The following is a 20,720-nucleotide window of genomic DNA, read 5'->3' as shown; positions in this document are numbered from 1 at the left end:
CAGCTTCGACCTCCTGGGCTCAAGCAATCTTCCTGCAGCTGGGAATACAGGTGTGCACCACCACACCCTGCCAACTATACATCCATCACCACCCTATCCTCTCAGCCCCCAAAGTCATGAGGCTTTGGTTAGGTGTCAGGATGTTTTCAAATGAAAATTAATGAAAACGGCGGGCCCAGTGGCTCATGCCTGTAATCCTAGCACTTTGGGAGGCCGAGGTGGACAAATCACCCGAGTTCAGGAGTTCGAGACCAGCCTGGCCAGCATGGTGAAACCCCGTCTCTACTGAAAATATAAAAATTAGCCGGGGGTGGTGATAGGCGCCTGTAATCCCAGCTACTCGGGAGGCTGAGACAGGAGAATTCCTTGAACTCGGGGGTCAGAGGTTGCAGTGAGATTGCACCACTGCCCTCCAGCCTGGACGACCGAGTGAGACTCCATCTCAAAACAAAACAAATCAAAGGTAGCTCTTGAAACAACCAAAACAAAGTTAAAGTTGTAAAGAATGGAAAGTCCTTAGCATTGATCAGAATTAATCTTTGACGGGGTGAGGTGGTTCATGCCTATAATCACAGCACTTTGGGAGGCTAAGGTGGGAGGATCATTTGAGCGCAATTTGAGACCAGCCCAGGCAACATAGTGAGATCTCATTTCTACTGGAAATCAAAAAATTAGCCAGACATGGTGGCACCTGCCTATAATCCTGGCTACTCAGGAGGCAGAAGTGGGAAGATTCTTTGAGTCTGGGAGGTTGAGGCTATGGTGAGCTAGGATGGCACCACTGCACTCCAGCCTGAGCAGCAGAGTGAGACCCTGTCTCAAAAAAAAGAAAAAAAAATTCTCAGTCTTCTCCCCTAAGCCTTCTCCCCTGCCACAGCCTTCCTCAAGTACACTGAAAACAAACATCCTGTACATTGTTTGGGTCAAATACTGGCTTTATCCTTGATGCCTCACTTTCTTTCATATCCCATAGTCAGTTGGTCTGGAAAAAAAATAGAAGTTTCCCCAGAATAAAAAAAAAATCCCAAAGTTGGTTGGGCTTGGTGATATATGTTATTAGGAGTCTAGGTTTTCTCAGTCTGCAGCATCAGCTTCAGTAAAGGCTGATTCTCCTCATGGTCACAAAGTGGCTGCCACCACTCACTGAGGCACTGTCTCCTCTGGGGAGAAGGAGGAGCTGCTCACCCTCATCAGCCCAGAGTAAGCCCTGCCTTGCATCTCATTGGCCCACTGGCTCAGGCCCAGTCAATCACTGGCAAATGGGGATGGAATTAGCAGCACTGACTGAGCTCAGTGGTTCTCAAAAGTGTGGTCCCAGGGCCAGCAGCACTGGCCTCACCTGGGAATTTGTTAGAACTGCACATCCGGCCGGGCGCGGTGGCTCACGCTTGTAATCCCAGCACTTTGGGAGGCCGAGGCAGGTGGATCACCTAAGGTTGGGAGTTCAAGACCAGCCTGACCAACATGGAGAAACCCCGTCTCTACTAAAAATACAAAATTAGCCGGGGTGATGGCACATGCCTGTAATCCCAGCTACTCGGGAGGCTGAGGCAGGAGAATCGCTTGAACCTGGGAGGCGGAGGTTGCGGTGAGCCGAGATCGCGCTATTGCACTCCAGCTTGGGCAAAAAGAGTGAAACTCTGTCTCAAAAAAAAAAAAAAGAACTGCACATCCTCCAGCCTCACCTCAAACCTGCTGAATCAGAAACTCCGGGTGGGGCCCAATGAGCTGGAGTTGTTTCCCAAGCCCTCTAGGGAATTCTAAGTTGTGCTCCCACTGAAGAACTTCTGCCTTGATTGAAGGCTTTGTTAACCATCCTCAAGGTCCAGGCATGAGGGTGACTTTGGAGGAGGGTGGGTGAGATGCTGTGAGTGTGGGAGGGGAAGAGTGGCTTCTTCAGTGGGTACCACAGATCATCCTGTGGGCAACGACATCGCAGGGGCAGCGTGGACCCGGGAGTCCCCATCTACAATCCCTGGTCCGGCTGGAGACAGGAAGGGAAATCTCTCCCTATGATCCCCGAAAGGAAAGGCAGAAATCCACTGGACAGAAAAAGAGAGCGTCTACACATACCTTATCCCATTTTTATCTCATAGCTGTCCTTTAAAAGAGATGTTATTAAATTCCCATTTTAGGCTGGGGCAGTGGCTGATGCCTGTAACTCCAGCACTTTGGGAGGCCGAGGTGGGCAGATCACTGAGGTCAGGAGTTCAAGACCAGCCTGGCCAACATAGTGAAACCCCATCTCTATTCAAAAAATACAAAAAATCAGCTGGTCGACCGGGCGCGGTGGCTCAAGCCTGTAATCCCAGCACTTTGGGAGGCCGAGACGGGCGGACCACGAGGTCAGGAGATCGAGACCATCCTGGCTAACCCGGTGAAACCCCGTCTCTAGTAAAAAATACAAAAAAATAGCCGGGCGAGGTGGCGGGTGCCTGTAGTCCCAGCTACTCGGGAGGCTGAGGCAGGAGAATGGCGTAAACCCGGGAGGCGGAGCTTGCAGTGAGCCGAGATCCGGCCACTGCACTCCAGTCTCGGCGACAGAGCAAGACTCCGTCTCAAAAAAAAAAAAAAAATCAGCCGGTCGTGATGGTACACGCCTGTAATCCCAGCTACTCGGGAGGCTGAGGCAGGAGAATTGCTTAAACCTGGGAGGCAGAACCTGCAGTGAGCCAAGATCGTGCCACTGCACTCCAGCCTGGGCAACATAGTGAGATTCTGTCTCAAAAATAAATAAATAAAAATAAATTCCCATTTTAGCAATGAGGAAGCTGGGGTTTAGAGAAGTTGAGGGCCGAGCACAGTGGCTCACGCCTGTAACCCCAGCACTTTAGGAGGCTGAGGTGGGCGGATCACCTGAGATCAGGAGTTCGAGACCACCCTGACCAACATGGTGAAACCCATCTCTACTACTAATAAAAATTAGCCAGGTGGGATGGTGCATGCCTGTAATCCTGGCTACTCGGGAGGCTGAGGCAGGAGAATTGCTTGAACCCGAAAGGCAGAAGTTGCAGTGAGCCGCGCCACTGCACTCCAGCCTGGGAGACAGAGCAAGACCCCATCTCAAAAAAAAAAAAAAAAAAAAAAAGCAAAGAAGTCAAGGCTACATGGTTATCCACCGCGTCTGACTCCTAACGTCTATGTCATATGTCAGATGAGATGTCCGGTCTCTCTGCCAGTGACGTGCCAAGGGTGGGGCAGTGGGGCAGTTTGCATCAGAGGGGGGCATTTAGTGTACACAATGTAAAAGCCAGAATAAAACCAACTAGGCTGGGTGAGGTGGCTCATAGCTATAATCCCAATACTTTGGGAGGCCAGGGTGGGAAGATCACTTGAGTCCAGGAGTTCAAAACCAGCCCAGACACCACAGCAAGACCCCATCCCCATCTCTACAAAAAAATAAAAATAAAAAAATAGCTGGTTGCAGCGACATGAGCCTGTAGTCCCAGCTGCTTGGGAGGCTGAGGCAGGAGAATCGCATGAGCCCATGAGTTTGAGGATACAGTGAGCTATGATCACACCGCTGTACTCTAGCCTGGGCAACAGCGAGACTCCATCTGAAAAAGAAAAGAATAAAACCAACTAAAAATCAGTCTGCTTTTTATTCTCACTATGCTATTGCAATTCTAAACTATATCAGTGATAAAATACTCTTCCTTGAGTTGATATATTCTAAATATTTGCCATAATTACTGCTGAGTTTTAGTAATATAAATAACATAATCCTATAACTACAATATAAATAAAATATAAAATGTAACACAACATAAATTTAAAAATAGCTTTTTTAAATTTTTTCTTTGAGACAGAGTCTTGCTCTGTCACCCAGGCTGCAGCCTAGTAGCACAATCTCGGCTCTCTGCAACTTCCACCTCCCAGGTTCAAGTGATTCTCCTGCCTCAGCCTTCCGAGTAGCTGGGATTACAGGCACTTGCCACTATACCCGGCTGATTTTTGTATTTTTAGTAGTGATGGGATTTCACCATATTGGCCAGGCTGGTCTTGAACTCCTGACCTCAAGTGATTCACCCACCTCAGCCTCCCAAAGCACTGGGATTACAGACGTGAGCCACCGCACCTAGACAAAGTAGCTTTTTTTTTTTTTTTTTTGGAGACAGACTCTTGCTCTGTCACCCAGGCTAGAGTGCAGTGGCACAATCTCAGCTCACCGCAACCTGCATCTCTCAGGTTCAAGCGATTCTCTTGCCTCAGCCTCCTGAGTAGCTGGGACTATAGGCATGCGCCACTGCACCAGGCTAATTTTTTTATTTTTACTAAAGACAGCGTTTCGCCATGGTCGTCAGGCTGGTCTCAAACTCCTGACCTCAAGTGATTCACCCATCTCAGCCTCCCAAAGTGCTGGGATTACGGATGTGAGCCCTCGGATCCAGCTAATAACTTATGTTTTAACAAACATTGTCACATACATGAAAGTTAATTCAGAGAATTCCCACTTCTGCAGCTCATCCCTGGCACATTGTGGATTCAGTTATGGCCGTGATGGTTTTAAGGAAGTCTATAATAATGCAAAATCACTGGGCATAGTTTATAACTCCAGCCCCAATGGTGCTATGTATTCCCACATTTAAATCACAGATTTTTAAAAAATTATAGTGCAGTGATTGTAAATACAAAAAACAGAACTTGGTCTATTTCAATTTGTCACTCTAGGAGTCCATTTGGAGTTTTTATTTGTGTTTAAAGTATAAAACAGTGAGAGAGTATGAACAGCAGGGTGTAATACTAATTTTTTTTTTTTTTTTTTTTTTTTTGAGACAGAGTTTCGCTCTTGTTGCCCAGGCTGGAGTGCAATGGTGCAATCTCGGCTCACTGCAACCTCTGCCTCCCGGGTTCAAGCGATTCTCCTGCTTCAGCCTCCCGAGTAGCTGGGATTGCAGGCACCTGCCACCACGCCCGGCTAATTTTGTATTTTTAGCAGAGACGGGGTTTCAGCATGTTGGTCAGGCTGGTCTCGAACTCCTGACCTCAGGTGATCTACCTGCCTCGGCATCCCAGAGTGCTGGGATTACAGGCATGAGCCACCACGCCCGGCCAACAGGGTGTAATACTTTTGCTTAGTAAAGTTCACATGTGAAATAGTTTACTGAATTTAAATAAAACCTTTAAAATTGAAATGTATTCTTCATTCCTAATTGTTAATTGTTTTGAAATGAAAGAATGAATTAAGAAAATGATGATCATTGATGATTACATGATTTTTTTTTTTTTTTTTTTTTTTTTTTTTGAGACGGAGTCTTGCTCTGTCACCCAGGCTGGAGTGCAGTGGCCGGATCTCAGCTCACTGCAAGCTCCTCCTCTCGGGTTCACGCCATTCTCCTGCCTCAGCCTCCCGAGTAGCTGGGACTACAGGCGCCCGCCACTTCGCCCGGCTAGTTTTTTTTGTATTTTTTAGTAGAGATGGGGTTTCACCGTGTTAGCCAGGATGGTCTCCATCTCCTGACCTCGTGATCCACCTGTCTCGGCCTCCCAAAGTGCTGGGATTACAGGCTTGAGCCACCGCGCCCGGCCGACAATTACATGATTGATACTGAAAACATTTTTGTGATTTAGAGGAAGGGAGGGTTTAAAAATGATGTGCGCCGGGTCAAATACAGTCCTTGAAATAAATATCTGAGGACAGGCCGGGCGCAGTGGCTCACGCCTGTAATCCCAGCACCTTGGGAGGCCGAGGTGGGTGGATCATGAGGTCAGGAGTTAGACCAGCCTGGCCAACATGGTGAAACCCTGTCTCTACTAAAAATACAAAAATTAGCCGGGCGTGTTGGCGGGTGCCTGTAATCCCAGCTGCTCAGGAGGCTGAAGCAGGAGAATCTCTTGAACCCGGGAGGCGAAGGTTGCAGTGAGCCGAGATCATGCCACTGCCCTCCAGCCTGGGTGACAGAGTGAGACTCCATCTCAAAAAAAAAAAAAAAAAGATAAATATGTAACTATCATGGGATCCAGTCATTTGGTTCCTTATCTGAGAGAAATGAAAGTGTATGTCTACACAAAGACTTGTACACACGTGTTCATAGTAGCTTTATTTGTCACAGCCAAAGATTGGAAACAACCCAAATGCCCATCAACCAGTGAATGGACAAATAGAATATGGTCTATCCATATAACTGAATGCTACTCAGCAACAAAAAAGAATGAACTGTTGATACACACAACATGGACAGACCTCAAAATAATATGCTGAGTGAAAGAAGCCAGACAAAAATGAGTATATACTGTACAATTTTATATACATAAAATTCTAGAAACACAAACTTATCTGCATGAAAGAAAGCAGATTAGTCTGGGCACAGTGGCTCACGCCTGTAATCCCAGCACTTGGGGAGGCCTAGGTGGGCAGATCACTTGAGGCCAAGAATTTGAGACCAGCCCGGCAAAAATGGTGAAACCCCATCTCTACCAAAAACACAAAAATTAGCTGGGTGTGGTGGTGTGTAGTCCCGGCTACTCGGGAGGCTGAGGTATGAGAATTTTTTTTCTGTTTTTTTTTTTGTGAGACGTGAGTGTCACTCTGTCGCCCAGGTTGGAGTGCAGTGGCGCAATCTCGGCTCACTGCAAGCTCCGCCTCCCAAGTGTCAGGACTCTGAACCCAAGCTAAGCCATGATATCCCCTGTGACATACACGTATACATCCAGATGGCCTGAAGCAACTGAAGATCCACAAAAGAAGTGAAAATAGCCTTAACTGATGACATTCTACCATTGTGATTTGTTCCTGTGCCACCCTGACTGATACATATATTCACCCCCGCCCTTAAGAAGATACTTTGTAATATTCTCCCCCACCCTTAAGAATGTACTTTGTACGCCTATCCCAAATCTATAAGAACTAATGATAATCCCACCACCCTTTGCTGACTCTCTTTTCGGACTCAACCCGCCTGCACCCAGGTGAAAAAAACAGCCTTGTTGCTCACACAAAGCCTGTTTGATGGTCTCTTCACACGGACGCTCGTGACGCCGGGTTCAAGTGATTCTCCTGCGCTGCTAATTTTTTGGATTTTTAGTAGAAACAGAGTTTCACCATATCGGCCAGGGTGGTCGTGAACTCCTGACCTCGTGATCTGCCCGCCTTGGCCTCCCAAAGTGCTGGGATTCCAGGTGTGAGCCACCGCTCCCAGCCAAGAATTCATTGAACCCAGGAGGTGGAGGTTGCAGTGAGCCGAGATCACACCACTGCACTCCAGCCTGGGTGACACAGCAAGACACAGAAAAGGGAAGGGAGGGGAGGGGAGGGGAGGTTAGTGATTACTTGGGAAACGAGGGAGGGTAGAATAGGCCACTTAAGTCTGCCCTGGTCTTATCGGGAAGCATGTGCTTTCTCTCCTGGATTTTTTTTTTTTTTTTTTTTTTTGGAGATGGAGTCTCACTCTGTCACCAAGCTGGAGTGCAGTGGTACAATCTCGCCTCGCTGCAACCTCTGCCTCCCGGGTTCAAGTGATTCTCCTGCCTCAGCCTCCCCAGTAGCTGGGACTACAGGCACTCACCACCACGCCTAGCTAATTTTTGTATTTTTAGTAGAGATGGGGTTTCACCATGTTGGCCAGGATGGTCTCGATCTCTTGACCTCATGATCCACCCACCTCAGCCTCCCAAAGTGCTGGGATTACAGGCATGAGCCACCGCGACTAGTGCTTTCCTGGATTTAAATAGTAGCAGCTGCAGTGACCATTTGTGGGCTTGGGATATTCAGTGGCCAGCAGCACTTCCATTCCCTATGGAGACCCACCCTCCCTTGTGAGCAGTCACGGGAGCGAGTGACACCCCTGCCCCCTACACAGATGTACAAACGTCCAGTTCTCCCCGTGTCTGCTCCAGCTGCAATCGTACGGTGGGCACATAATCCAGGCTAGGGCAGTCACATGTTCCCTCCAGGACTCGGCCCTTGAGTGAGCAAATTGGGACTGAGAGGAGCGATGGAGGCTGTCTGGGCCAGGCGATCACAAAAGGACATGAGGGCCAGCTCACACCTGTAATCCCAGCACTTTGGGAGGCTGAGGTGGGCAAATCACTTGAGGTCAGGAGTTCAAGACCAGCCTGGCCAACATGGTGAAACCCCGTCTCTACCAAAAATACAAAAATTAGCCGGGCATGGTGGTCAGAGACAGGACTACCTGGATTTCCTAGGCCGACTAAGAATCCCTAAGCCTAGCTGGGAAGGAGACCGCATCCACCTTTAAACACGGGGCTTGCAACTTAGCTTACATCCAACCAACCAGATAGTAAAGACAGCTCACTAAAATGCTAATTAGACAAAAACAGGAGGTAAAGGAATAGCCAGTCATCTATTGCCTGAGAGCACAGGGGGAGGGGACAATGATGGGGATATAAACCCAGGCATTCCAGCAGCAACGGCTACCCTTTTTGGGTCCCCTCCCTTTGTATGGGAGCTCTGTTTCCACTCTATTTCGCTCTATTAAATCTTGCAACTGCACTCTTCTGGTCTGTGTTTGTTACAGCTGGAGCTGAGCTTTCGCTCGCCGTCCACCACTGCTGTTTGCCACCATCGCAGACCCGCCGCTGACTTCCATCCCTCCGGATCCGGCAGGGTGTCCACTATGTTCCTGATCCAGCGAGGCGCCCATTGCCGCTCCCGATCCCGCGGCATATTAAGGCTTGCCATTGTTCCTGCACGGCTAAGTGCCTGGGTTCGTCCTAATCGAGCTGAACACTAGTCACTGGGTTCCACGGTTCTCTTCCCTGACCCACGGCTTCTAATAGAGCTATAACACTCACTACATGGCCCAAGATTCCATTCCTTAGAATCCCTGAGGCCAAGAACCCCAGGTCAGAGAACACGTGGCTTGCCACCATCTTGGAAGTAGCCCTCCGCCATTTTGGAAGCGGCCTACCACCATCTTGGGAGGTCTGGGAGCAAGGACCCCCAGTAACAGTGGCACACGCCTGTAATCCCAGCTACTCCAGAGGCTGAGGCAGGAGAATGGCTTGAGCCTGGGAGGTGGAGGTTGCAGTGAGCTGAGATCATGCCACTGTACTCCAGCCTGGGCGACAGAGCAAGACTCTGTCTCAAAAACAAAAAAGGACATGAGGAAACTTCTAGGAGTTATCACTACATTAATTATTTTGTTCTTATTTATTTATTTATTTATTTTTTGAGACAGAGTCTTGCTCTGTTCCCCAGGCTGGAGAGTACAGTGGCATGATCTCAGCTCACTGCAACCTCCACCTCCCAGGCTCAAGGGATTCTCCTGCCTCAGCCTCTTGAGTAGCTGGAATTACAGGCACACACCACCACACCCGGCTAATTTTTTTATTTTTAGTAGGGACAGGGTTTCACCATCTTGGTCCGGCTGGTCTCAAATTCCTGTCCTCATGTGATCTGCCCGCCTCGGCCTCCCAAAGTGCTGGGATTATAGGCATGAGCCACCGTGCCTAGCCAATTATTGTGATCATGGTGATGGTTTCACAGGTGTAGGCTTATATCAGAATTTATAAAATCGCATGCTTTAGATGTGTACAGTTTATTGTATGTCAACTATACCTCCAAAACACTCTTTTTAAAAAATGTACTCACTCTGGCATTTTTTTGAGACTGAGAAAAGATTTTAATTACTTCCAATTATGTTTTTCTGCCAAATAAGTCACCATGCAGAGATGAGGCAATGAGAAGCCTTGGTTATATTTGGCTTACATATATTACGCATAGAGCTTGGTGCCTGCCTCAATAAATAGCAGCGCTCCAGATATCATCTGACTGACACAGAGGAAAACTCTCTATTTAGACCAGAAGTTGCAAACTCAGAAGCCTTTAGGGTCCAAGCAGGTGAAGCAAAGCAAGACAAGCATATACAACATGTAATGGCAGAGACTATGGCAAAAAGAATTTATGTCCAATCTAAGTGCATTTAGTTGCTGAGTGCCAAACAACACACATTGGTGGCCTGAATTGGGCAAGTCCTGGGGTGTGGTCTCAGGGTGCCTTCACTCTCCCCATAAGTAGATACTCCACGTAAAATGGGTCCATGTAACTTAGTGATATGATAGTGTATTAGTTCATTTTCACGATGCTGATAGACATACTGGAGACTGGGTAATTTATAAAGTAAAAGGGTGGACTCACAGTTCCACGCAGCTGGGGAGGCCTCACAATCACGGCAGAAGGCAAAAGGCATGTTTTACACGGCAGCGGGTAAGACAGAATGAGAGCCAAGCGAAAGGGGGAACCCCTTATAAAACCATCGGATCTTGTAAGGCTTATTCACTGCCATGAGAACAGTATGGGGGAAATCGCCCCTATGATTCCATTATCTCCCACCAGGTCCCTCCCACAACACATGGGAATTATGGGAGCTACAATTCAAGATGAGATCTGGGTGGGGAAACAGCCCAACTATGTCAGATAGCAACTGCTAATCTTTTAGAAAATGCTTTTATTGGCAGGGCGTGGTGGCTCACGCCTGTAATCCCAGCACTTTGGGAGGCCGACGAGGGTGGATCACCTGAGGTTCAAGACCAGCCTGATGAACATGGAGAAACCCTGTCTCTATTAAAAACACAAAATTAATTGGGCGTGGTGGCGCATGCCTGTAATCCCAGCTACTTGGGAGGCTGAGTCAGGAGTATCCCTTGAACCCAGGAGGCGGAGGTTTCAGTGAGCCAAGATTGCACCATTGCACTCCAGCCTGGGCAACAGAGACTCTGTCTCAAAAAAAAAAAAAAAAGAAAAAAATTAACTGGGTGTAGTGGTGGGCGCCTGTAATCCCAGCTACTTGGGAGGCTGAGGCAGGAGAATCACTTGAACCTGGGAGGCAGAGGTTGCTGTGACCCTAGATTGCACCACTGCATCCCAGCCTGGGTGACAGAGTGGGACTCTGTCTCAAAAAAAAAAAAAAAAAAGAAAATGCATTTATTTGGTGCTCCCAAGAACTCTGTGCACTAGATAGGATTATTTCCATTTTCCAGATGAGAAAACTGAGGCTCAGAGATATCACCTAGGCTCCTCTCCAGGGCCAGTGAAACAAAGACCCAGACTTCTTACCCCAGCTTGAGTTTTGTTTTATTTTGTTTTCTCCACCCAGCCTCACCTAGATTGTATTGGCTTTGGCTTTGTTTATTTCCATGGGGTAAACCCATGGAGAAACCCCAACTTTCTCTTCATTTCTGAAATGATTGCTTCCAGGGGCCAGTGATGTTTTGGAAGAAGGAGAGGGCACACAGCCCCCTGGTGGATGCTCTCGGAACTCTAAGGGTTGGAGACACACACCTCTTCTACCCACCTGCCCATTTCAAGTTGATATTTTTGTTTTTGGTAAGTTCTCTTTTTAAGAAGTTCATCTGGCCGGGCACAGTGGTGCATGCCTGTAATCCCAGCATTTTGGGAGGCCAGGGTGGGTGGATCACCTGAGGTCAGGAGTTCAAGACCAGTCTGGCCAACATGGTGAAACCCCGTCTCTACTAAAAATACAAAAATTAGCTGGTCATGGTGGTATGCTCCTGTAATCCCGGCAACTTGGGAGGCTGGGGCAGGAGAATCACTTGGACCTGGGAGGCGGAGGTGGCAGTGAGCTGAGATCACGCCACTGCACTCCAGCCTGGGTGACAAGAGTGAGACTCTGTCTCAAAAAACAAACAAACAAACAAAAAAGAAGTTCATCTCTCTCCGAGAATTCTGGGATAATAATACAGGCAAATCCACTTTAAGAGATCCACTATGTAAGAACTTATTTTGAAAAATAGATTTGATTTGTTTATTCATTCCATAAATACATATAGCTGCTGTGTGACAATCTTAACAGTGAGTGGGGGCTGGGCACGATGGCTCATGTCTGTAATTCCAGCACTTTGGGAGGCCGAGGCAGGAAGATCACTTGAGGCCAGGAGTTCGAGACTAGCCTGGCCAACATGGTGAAACCTTGTCTCTATTAAAAATACAAATATTAGCCAGGCATGGTGGCGCACACCTGTAATCCCAGCTACTTGGGAGGCTGAGGTGAGAGAATCCCTTGAACTCAAAAGGTGGAGGTTGCAGTGAGCTGAGATGGCACCACTGCACTCCAGCTTGGGCAACAGAGCAAGACTCTGTCTCAAAACACAAACAAAACAAAAAAACAGTGAGTAGGGCTAACACCATGCCAGACACAGCTTCAAGTGCTTTCCAGATATTCAAATATCTGTCAAAGATATGTCAAAAAAAAGCAATAATTTAAGGTGGGTTCTGTTATGTCTTATCTGCTTGGTCAGCCATAGCAAAATACTGTAGACTGAGAAATTTCTTTCTTTTCTTTTTTTTTTTTTTCTGAGACAGAGACTTGCTGTCACCTAGGCTGGAGTGCAATGATCGATCTGGGCTCACTGCAACCTCTGCCTCCCAGGTTCAAGTGATTCTCCTGCCTCAGTCTCCTGAGTAGCTGGGATTACAGGTGTGCGCCACAATGACTGGCTAATTTTTTTTTTTGTATTTTTAGTAGAGACGGGGTTTCACAATGTTGGCCAGGCTCGTCTTGAACTCCTGACCTCAAATGATTCGCCCACCTCAGCCTCTCAAAGCGCTGGGATTACAGATATGAGCCACTGCGCCTGGCTAAGACATTTATTTCTCATAGTTCTGGAGGCTGGGAAGTCCAAGATCAAGGTGTTGGCAAGGTAGATTTTATTCTGAGGCCTCTTCTCTTGGCTTGTAGACAGCTACCTTCTTGCTGTGTGCTCACTTTACCTCTTTTTTATGTCTCTTCTTTTCTTTCTTTCTTTTCTTCTTCTTCTTCTTTTTTTTTTTTTTTTTTTTTTTTTTTTGAGACAAAATCTTGCTCTTCTCCACCAGGCTGGAGTGCAATGGTGCAATCTCAGCTCACTGAAACCTCTGCCTCCCGGGTTCAAGCAATTCTCCTGCCTCAGCCTCCCAAGTAGCTGGGATTACAGGAGCCCACCACCACGCCCAGCTAATTTTTGTATTTTGAGTAGAGACAGGGTTTCACCATGTTGGCCAGGCTGGTCTCGAACTCCGCCCACTTCGGCCTCCCAAACTGCTGGGTTTACAGGCATGAGCCATGTCCCCTCCTCTCCCCTCCCCTCCTCTTTTCCTTTCCTTTCTTTTTCTCTCTTTCTCTTTGAGATAGAATCTCACTCTGTCACCCAGGCTGGAGTGCAGTGGTGGTATCTTGGCTCACTGCAACCTCCACCTCCTGGGTTCAATTGATTCTCCCACCTTGGCCTCCCATGGGACTACAGGCTCACGCCACCACACCTGGCTAATATTTTTTTTCTGAGATAGAGTTTGGCTATAAGTTCCCAGTCTCAGGTATTCCTTTGGCAACACCTATGGCCTAAGAGAGGTGGGGTGAGGGTGGAGTGGTGGAATGGGTGGTCTCTTCTCTAGGCCTCCTTTAAACGGTGACCTTGCCCTCTAGTGTACCTCACCCTCTTCCCCCACCAGCATAAACGTCTTTTTTTTCTTTTTAAGAGACGAAATCTTGTTATGTTGTTCGGGCTGGTCTTTGAACTCCTGGCCTCAAGCAATCCTCCTGTCTCAGCCTCCCAAAGTGCTGGGATTACAGGCATGAGACACCATGCCCAGCCCATCTACAATGCCCAGCTCACATAAACATCTTGATTCAACATACGGAAAACTTCAGGAGGGCATCAAATTTTAAAGACTCAAGGTGGTCCTATCTAGAATCAACCTTAAAGGGAAGGGATGGAGGAAAAGACGACTGACAAATTTTTTTTTTTTTTTTTTGAGATGGAGTCTTGCTCTGTTGCCCAGGCTGGAGTGCAGTGGCGCGATCTCGGCTCACTGCAAGCTCCGCCTCCCGGGTTCACGCCATTCTCCTGCCTCAGCCTCCTGAGTAGCTGGGACTACAGGTGCCCGCCACTGCGCCTGGCTAATTTTTTTATTTTTAGTAGAGATGGGGTTTCACCGTGTTAGCCAGGATGGTCTCAATCTCCTGACCTTGTGATTTGCCTGCTTCGGCCTCCCAAAGTCCTGGGATTACAGGGGTGAGCCACTGGGCCCGGCTGACGCCTGACACATTTAAGCACTTGTCCTGTGCCATGGTGTTTAAATTATTTCACTCATTCATTCATTCATTCAGAGGAGGAGGAGGAAGAGCCCCATGAGGCATGTGCCGGAGACAAAGCAAAGGACTCACCAAACCCATTTCCTCTTCCTGAGCACTGACTGGGTTACATTTCCCAGCCCCCTTGCAGTTAGAAAGGGACATGTACTTTGCGCTGTCAGTGGGCAGAAGGGATGTACCCGCCCACCAGGCCTGGTCATAAAACATTCAGTCTGATCTTTCATGCTCTGTCTCTGTCTCCTGTCCATAAGGATGAAGGCAAAAGAGTTTAAGATGGTGGAGCCTTATTATGCAAAGGAACCCAATCCCAGCATCCACCAGCTGGAAGAAGACTGCCCAGGACTGCTCCCTTCCCGGGAACGTCTGCATCAGACTCTGTAGGGGAGGGAAATAAACCTTCATTGTGTTTAGGCAGTGAGATATTTGTCATTGTTACAGTAGTGAGCCAATCCTGATAAATACACGGTATTTGATAGACCCATTTCACAGAATGGGAAAACAGAGGCTCAGCAGATGAAGCTCACACTACTCATAAGTAGTACAACAGGGATTTGAACCAAGCTCTGTCTAACACTAGACATCCCTTTCATTGGTTCTTTTGTTGTTGTTGTTTGTTTATTTGTTTTCTTTTTTCTTTTTTCTTTTTTTTTTTTGAGACAGAGTCTCGCTCTGTCACCCAGGCTGGAGTGCAATGGTGCAATCTCACCGGAGTGCAGGGAGCAATCTCACCTCACTGCAGCCTCCCCTTCCTGGGTTCCAGTGATACTCATGCTTCAGCCTCCCAAGTAGCTGTGACCACAGGCACGCACCCACGCCCAGGTAATTTTTGTATTTTTAGTAGAGATGTGATCTACTCAACTAGAGCCACCATGCCTGGCCTAAACAACTTTTTAAAAACTGCATAAGAAGCTGGCACAGTAGCCAGGCACAGTGGCTCATGCCTGTAATCCCAGCACTTTGGGAGGCCGAGGCAGGTGGATCACGAGGTCAGGAGATCGAGACCATCCTGGCTAACATGGTGAAACTCCGTCTCTACTAAAAATACAAAAAATTAGCCGGGCGTGGTGGCGGGCACCTGTAGTCCCAGCTACTCGGGAGACTGAGGTAGGAAAATGGCGTGAACCCAGGAGGCAGAGCTTGCAGTGAGCCTAGATGGCGCCACTGCACTCCAGCCTGGGCAACAGAGCAAGACTCCGTCTCAAAAAAAGAAAAAGAAAACAAGAAGCTGGCACAGTGGCATGTACTTATAGTTCCAGCTACTCAGGACACTGAGGCAGGAAGATTACTCAAGCCTAAGAGTTCAAAGTTGTAGGGTGCTTTGATTGCTCCTGTGAATAGCAACTGCACTCCAATCTGGGAAACATACGGAAACCCTCTCTCTCAAAAAAAAATACCATAAGCTGCATAAGGAATATGTACAATGTTTCACGCGAATGCAGCCTAATTCATTTAGTCAGTTGCCTATTCCTGCAGGTTGTTTCCATTTTTTCCCCCACTGTCATAAGCAATCATTCCATGAATATCCCTGTAGCTAAAGATTTATGCACGATCCTTCATTATTTCTTTAGGATAAATTCTTAGCAATGGAATTTCTGGGTCAAAGTGCTTGCACATATTTTTTCTTAGACTTCAGAAATGCATATAGCAAATAAATCCCACGCCCTTTCTATTGCCCTATGCTGGTTCCCAAGCGGTTGGCTGATGACTGGGAGGTGCCTTGAGGTTTCTTTGACGTCTCTGGCCTCAGCTGTAGGACACTGGGGAAGTGGACCCAGAGCTGCTGACTGGCTGCATGTGGGTCTTTGAAATCAAACAAGGAAGAAGTCTGCTGGGGAAGCAAGCCGAGCTGACCACAGGCTATCTTTTTTTTTTTTTTTCTAGGAGACAGAGTCTCACTCTGTTGCCCAGGCTGGAGTGCAGTGGCATGATCATAGCTCACTGCAGCCTCCATTTCCTGGGTTCAAGTGATCCTCCAGCTTCAGCCTCCTAGTAGCTGGGACTACAGGTACCCACACCTGGCTAGTTTTTTTTATTTTGTGTTTTGTAGAGAAGGGATCTCACTGTGTTGCCCAAGCTGGACAGGACTCAGCCATTTTTGTATAGAGAGTGTGAAAATGGCTTCTTTTTCCAGCTCCCTTCATTCATTCAAAAATGTATTAAAGATTTTGTGTTACTTGAATAGCTAAGCTGTGAACATAGTAAACATTCAGAAGACAAAAGTTCCCTTTTCACCTCATGTAGACATGCAGGTTCCCACTGTAGAGATCGCCAATCTCCTATGGATAAGCAAGCCAAAATGTACATATACTTTTTTTTTTTGACTGGTTGTGAAACTGTGAGTTTTACCTTGTTGGGTATTTTTGTAATCCTATATATACTCTGGAGCTTTTGTCTTTGAAAATGCATACTTTTTAAAACACAAAGAATAGCATACTATACATACCATTCCACACCTAGCTTTTTCTCACTTAGCTGTATACTTTGGAGATTGTTCTACATCAGTGCACATCCATCTACTTTGTTCATTTTTAAAATCTTCCTCCTGCCTCAGCCTCCTGAGTCGCTGGGACTATAGGCATGCACCACTCTGCCTGGCTAACTTTTCTATTTTGTGTAGAGATGAGGTCTCCCTGTGTTGCCCAGGCTGGTCTCAAACTCCTGGCCTCAAGTGATCCTCTTGCCTCGGCCTTCCAAAGTGCTGGGATTACAAGCATGAGCCACTGTGCCAGCCCTGTTCATTTTTAATGGGTGTATAGTATTCCATTGTACAGCCATGCTATGATTTATTTAATCATTCTCCTTTCAGGGACATTTAGGTTGTTTTCCATCTCTTGGTATTATAAACAGGGTGACAAGGCACATTCCTCACCAGATATTTGTTAGCATCCCCCAAGGTGCCAGGTAGTGAGTATAAGGCAGAAAATGAGGCAGATGAGGTTCCTGCACTTAGAGAACTTAAAATCAAGTTGGGGAGAGGCCATCAACAGTAGGGCTGGTTGCAGTGGCTCACATCTGTAACCCCGGCACTTTGGGAGGCCAAATGGGGAGGACCACTTGAGCCTGGGAGTTCAATACCAGCCTGGGCAACACTGTAACACCTCATCGCTATGAAAAGTGAAAAAAATAAATAAATAAATAAATAAGCAAGCTAGGCGTGGTGATGCACACACCTGTAGTTCCAGCTACTCCAGAGGCTGAGGCAGGAGGATGGCTTGAGCCTGGGAGGTGGAGGCTGCAGTGAGCTGTGATTGTGCCACTGAACCCCATCCTGGGCAACAGAGTGAGACCCTGTCTATAAAAAAACGAACAGTCACAAAAACAAGTGAAGAATGTAGGGGCAGCAAGTGTGTCGTGCCCTGGGAAGCACTCACAGGGTACTGAACCACAGAGGCAGTGCCAAAGAGGGGTTGGGGGTGGGTTTAGCCTTCCTCCCTCTCATTTTCTTTTTTTTTTTTTTTTTGAGACGGAGTCTCACTCTGTCACCCAGGCTGGAGTGCAGTGGCGCGATCTCTGCTCACTGCAAGCTCCGCCTCCCGGGTTCACGCCATTCTCCCGCCTCAGCCTCCGAGTAGCTGGGACTACAGGCGCCCGCCACTGCGCCCGGCTAGTTTTTTGTATTTTTAGTAGAGACAGGGTTTCACCATGTTAGCCAGGATGGTCTCGATCTCCTGACCTCGTGATCCACCCGCCTCGGCCTCCCAAAGTGCTGGGATTACAGGCTTGAGCCACCGCGCCCGGCCATCTCCCTCTCATTTTCATCAGCAGGAGTGGAGAGAGGGAAGGCTGGATATTGACATGGACAATTTGTCAGTCTCATGGAATGGAAAATACTATCTCATTTCTGAATTCCCTAGAAGTGGAGTCTGAGACAGGCATACATGATTCACTAAGGAGTGAGGGAGAGGAAGCAGGATGGGGAGGATCAGGGGCTGAGTCTCAGGTAAAGTCTATTCTTGGCCTGACCCACACCATGGGGAGGGTGTGCTCTGGAGTCTAAACTGCGCCATAGAATCATCCCACCTTGAAGCAAGGAGGCCAGCCTTTTTTTTTTTTTTTTTTTTTTTTTTGACGGAGTCTCGCTCTGTCACACAGACTGGAGTTCAGACTGCAGTTCAGTGGCATGATGTTGGCTGACCACAACCTCTGCTTCCCAGATTCAAGCGATTCTCCTGCCTCAGCCTCCGGAGTAGCTGGGATTATAGGCATGCAGCACCACGCCCAGCTAATTTTTGTGTTTTTAGTAGAGACAGGGTTTTACCGTGTTGGCCAGGCTGGTCTTGAACTCCTGACCTCAGGTGATCTGCCTGCCTCAGCTCCCAAAGTGTTAGGATTACAGGCATGAACCACTGAGCCTGGCTGAGGCCAGCCTTTTGTACCCGTTTGATGTCATTGCAGGCTGCTAGGCAGGGGAGTGGAACGGAGACGTCGTAACCTCCCAGGAGTGGCAGGGCCCCTTGCGTGAACAGTTCTCTGGAGAAGGGAGCAGCCAACACTCCTAGCAGCTGGGGAATGGGAGCACCTGCTGAGAAAAAGGATCTGGGCAGGACAATCACAGCATCTTCTACAGTGAGCGACAGGCAGCTCCAAGACAAGCCCCCTCGCTCTGCCCTTCCAACCTCATTACCCACCCCCAGCGCCTCTTAGTGGGAAGATCAGCGAAGGCTTCCCTGCTAGGCTGGGTGACATAGCCAGACCCCGTCTCTACAAAAAATTAAAAAATTCAGGCCAGGTGTGGTGGCTCACGCCTGTAATCCCAGCACTTTGGGAGGCCGAGGCGGGTGGATCACTTGAGGTCAGGAGTTCAAGATCAGCCTGACCAATATGGACAAACCCCATCTCTACTAAAAATACAACATTAGCCGGGTGTGATGGCGCATGCCTGTAATCCCAGCTACTCGGGAGGCTGAGGCAGGAGAATCGCTTGAAGCTGGGAGGCGGAGGTTGCGGTGAGCTGAGATGGCGCCATTGCACTCCAGCCTGGGTAACAAGAGTGAAACTACGTCTAAATAAATAAAAAAATAATTCGCCGGCATGGTGGTGGGTGCCTGTGGTCCCAGTCACTCAGGAGGCTGAGCCCTGGAGGTTGAGGCTGCAGTGAGCGGAGATCACTCCACTGCGCTACAGCCTGGGTGACAGAGTGAGATGCTGTCTCACAAAAAAAAAAGAGATAGAGAGAAAGAAAGAAGGCCTCCCTGAACCCTGATTTTCCCTGGAGACCTGAAGGATGAAGAGGAGTTAAAGGCGGAAGGGAATAAGGAGCCGGAGGAGCATTCCAAGCAGAAGGCTGCCACTTGCAGAGGGAGGGAGGCAGGAAGGAGGATGGCTCATTTGAGGAACTGAGAGCCAGCCAGGGAGGGAGAAGTGGGGCTGGAGCTCGGGTAGAGACTGTGCTGGGTCTTCAACTTTATCCTCAAGGCACTGCGGAGCCACTGGTAGTTTAGAACACAGGAATGACATGACCTGACTTTCAAAGGACTCCTCTGGCTGCTGTAAGGAGGATGGGCCCTTGCAGGTTAAGGGCAGAGGTTGAGAGTCCAGTGAGGAGGTTGATGATCTCATCCAGGCACACAGTAACCATGTTCAACAAAAACTTGGATGTGAAAGCTCATAGCAGCGTTATAGTAGTTCCAAAGTGGAAACAAACCAAATGTCCATCTACTGATGAAACAGAATGAAACATTCATCTGTACAACAGAATGATTCTGACCGTAACAAGCAATGCAGCTGGGCAAAGTGGCTCACGCCTGTAATCCCAGCACTTTGGGAGGCCAATGTGGGCGGATCACTTGAGGCCAGGAGTTCAAGACCAGCCTGGCCAACCTGGTAAAATCCCATCTCTACTAAAAATACAAAAATTAGCCGGGTGTGGTGGCACAGGCCTGTAATCCCAGCTACTCGGAAGGCTGAAGCATGAGAATTGCTTAAGCCTAGGAGGCGGAGGTGGCAGTGAGCTGAGATCGTGCCACTGTACTCCAGCCTGGGCAACAGAGCGAGAGTCTGTCTCAAAAAAAAAAAAAAAAAAGAGGAATGAATTACTGACACACACTGACACACTGCAACATGGATGAACCTTGAAAACATTATGCAGAGTGAAAGAAGCCAGACACAGAAAGAATGTAAATCGTATGATTCCATTTATATGCAATGTCCAGAATAGGCATCTCCATAGAGATAGAAATTAGATTAGATGTTGACAAGGGCCTGAGGTTGGGGGTGGTGAGAGAATGGGGAGTGGCGGTAAATGGGTGTGGGGTTTCTTTGGGGAAGATAAAAATGGTTTGGAAGTAGATTATGAAAGTGGTTGGGCAAGTTGATAACTACACTAAAAACCACTGAATTGCACACTTTAAAAGGGTGAATTTTATAGTATGTGAACTATATCTCAATCAAAAAAGGAGGAGGAGAAGGAAGAAGAAAAGAGGCCGGGCACGGTGGCTTATGCCTGTGATCCTGGCACTTTGGGAGGCCGAGGCAGGCGGATCACTTGAGATCAAGAGTTCAAGACCAGCCTAGTGAAACCAACACAGTGAAACATAATGAAACCCCATCTCTACTAAAAATATAAAAATTAGCCAGCTATAGTGGTGCCCGCTTGTAATCCCAGCTACTCGGGAGGCTGGGGCAGAAGAATCACTTGAACCTGAGAGAGAGGTTGCAGTGAGCTGAGAT

At 48.0% G+C, this 20,720-nt stretch overlaps 1 protein-coding gene across 14 annotated transcripts in view; it reads left to right on the top strand.

Annotated features, from left to right (window-relative positions):
- Nucleotides 1–18,779, top strand: part of LOC123567603 (uncharacterized) — a 42,549-nt gene extending 23,770 nt beyond the window's left edge. For 11 of the 14 annotated variants that reach the window (XR_012420774.1, XM_065524907.2, XM_074008079.1 and 8 more), the window contains 3 exons: nucleotides 8,478–8,666; nucleotides 11,159–11,287; nucleotides 18,447–18,779. Coding sequence is in view for 13 of the 14 variants with exons in the window: in XM_065524907.2 (XP_065380979.1) it covers nucleotides 8,478–8,666; nucleotides 11,159–11,287; nucleotides 18,447–18,482 (354 nt within the window). In the remaining variant the exon portion in view is untranslated. Of the gene's footprint in view, nucleotides 1–8,477; nucleotides 8,667–11,158; nucleotides 11,288–14,302; nucleotides 14,462–18,446 lie in introns of those variants that run through there. The other 3 variants (XM_065524899.2, XM_074008081.1, XM_074008077.1) reach the window with 2 other exon arrangements.
- Nucleotides 18,780–20,720: the final 1,941 nt, after the last annotated feature.

Source organism: Macaca fascicularis, chromosome 11 (assembly GCF_037993035.2).
Source record: "Macaca fascicularis isolate 582-1 chromosome 11, T2T-MFA8v1.1".
NCBI classification, from domain to species: domain Eukaryota; kingdom Metazoa; phylum Chordata; class Mammalia; order Primates; family Cercopithecidae; genus Macaca; species Macaca fascicularis.
This window is presented reverse-complemented; position numbering and strand designations above follow the sequence as displayed.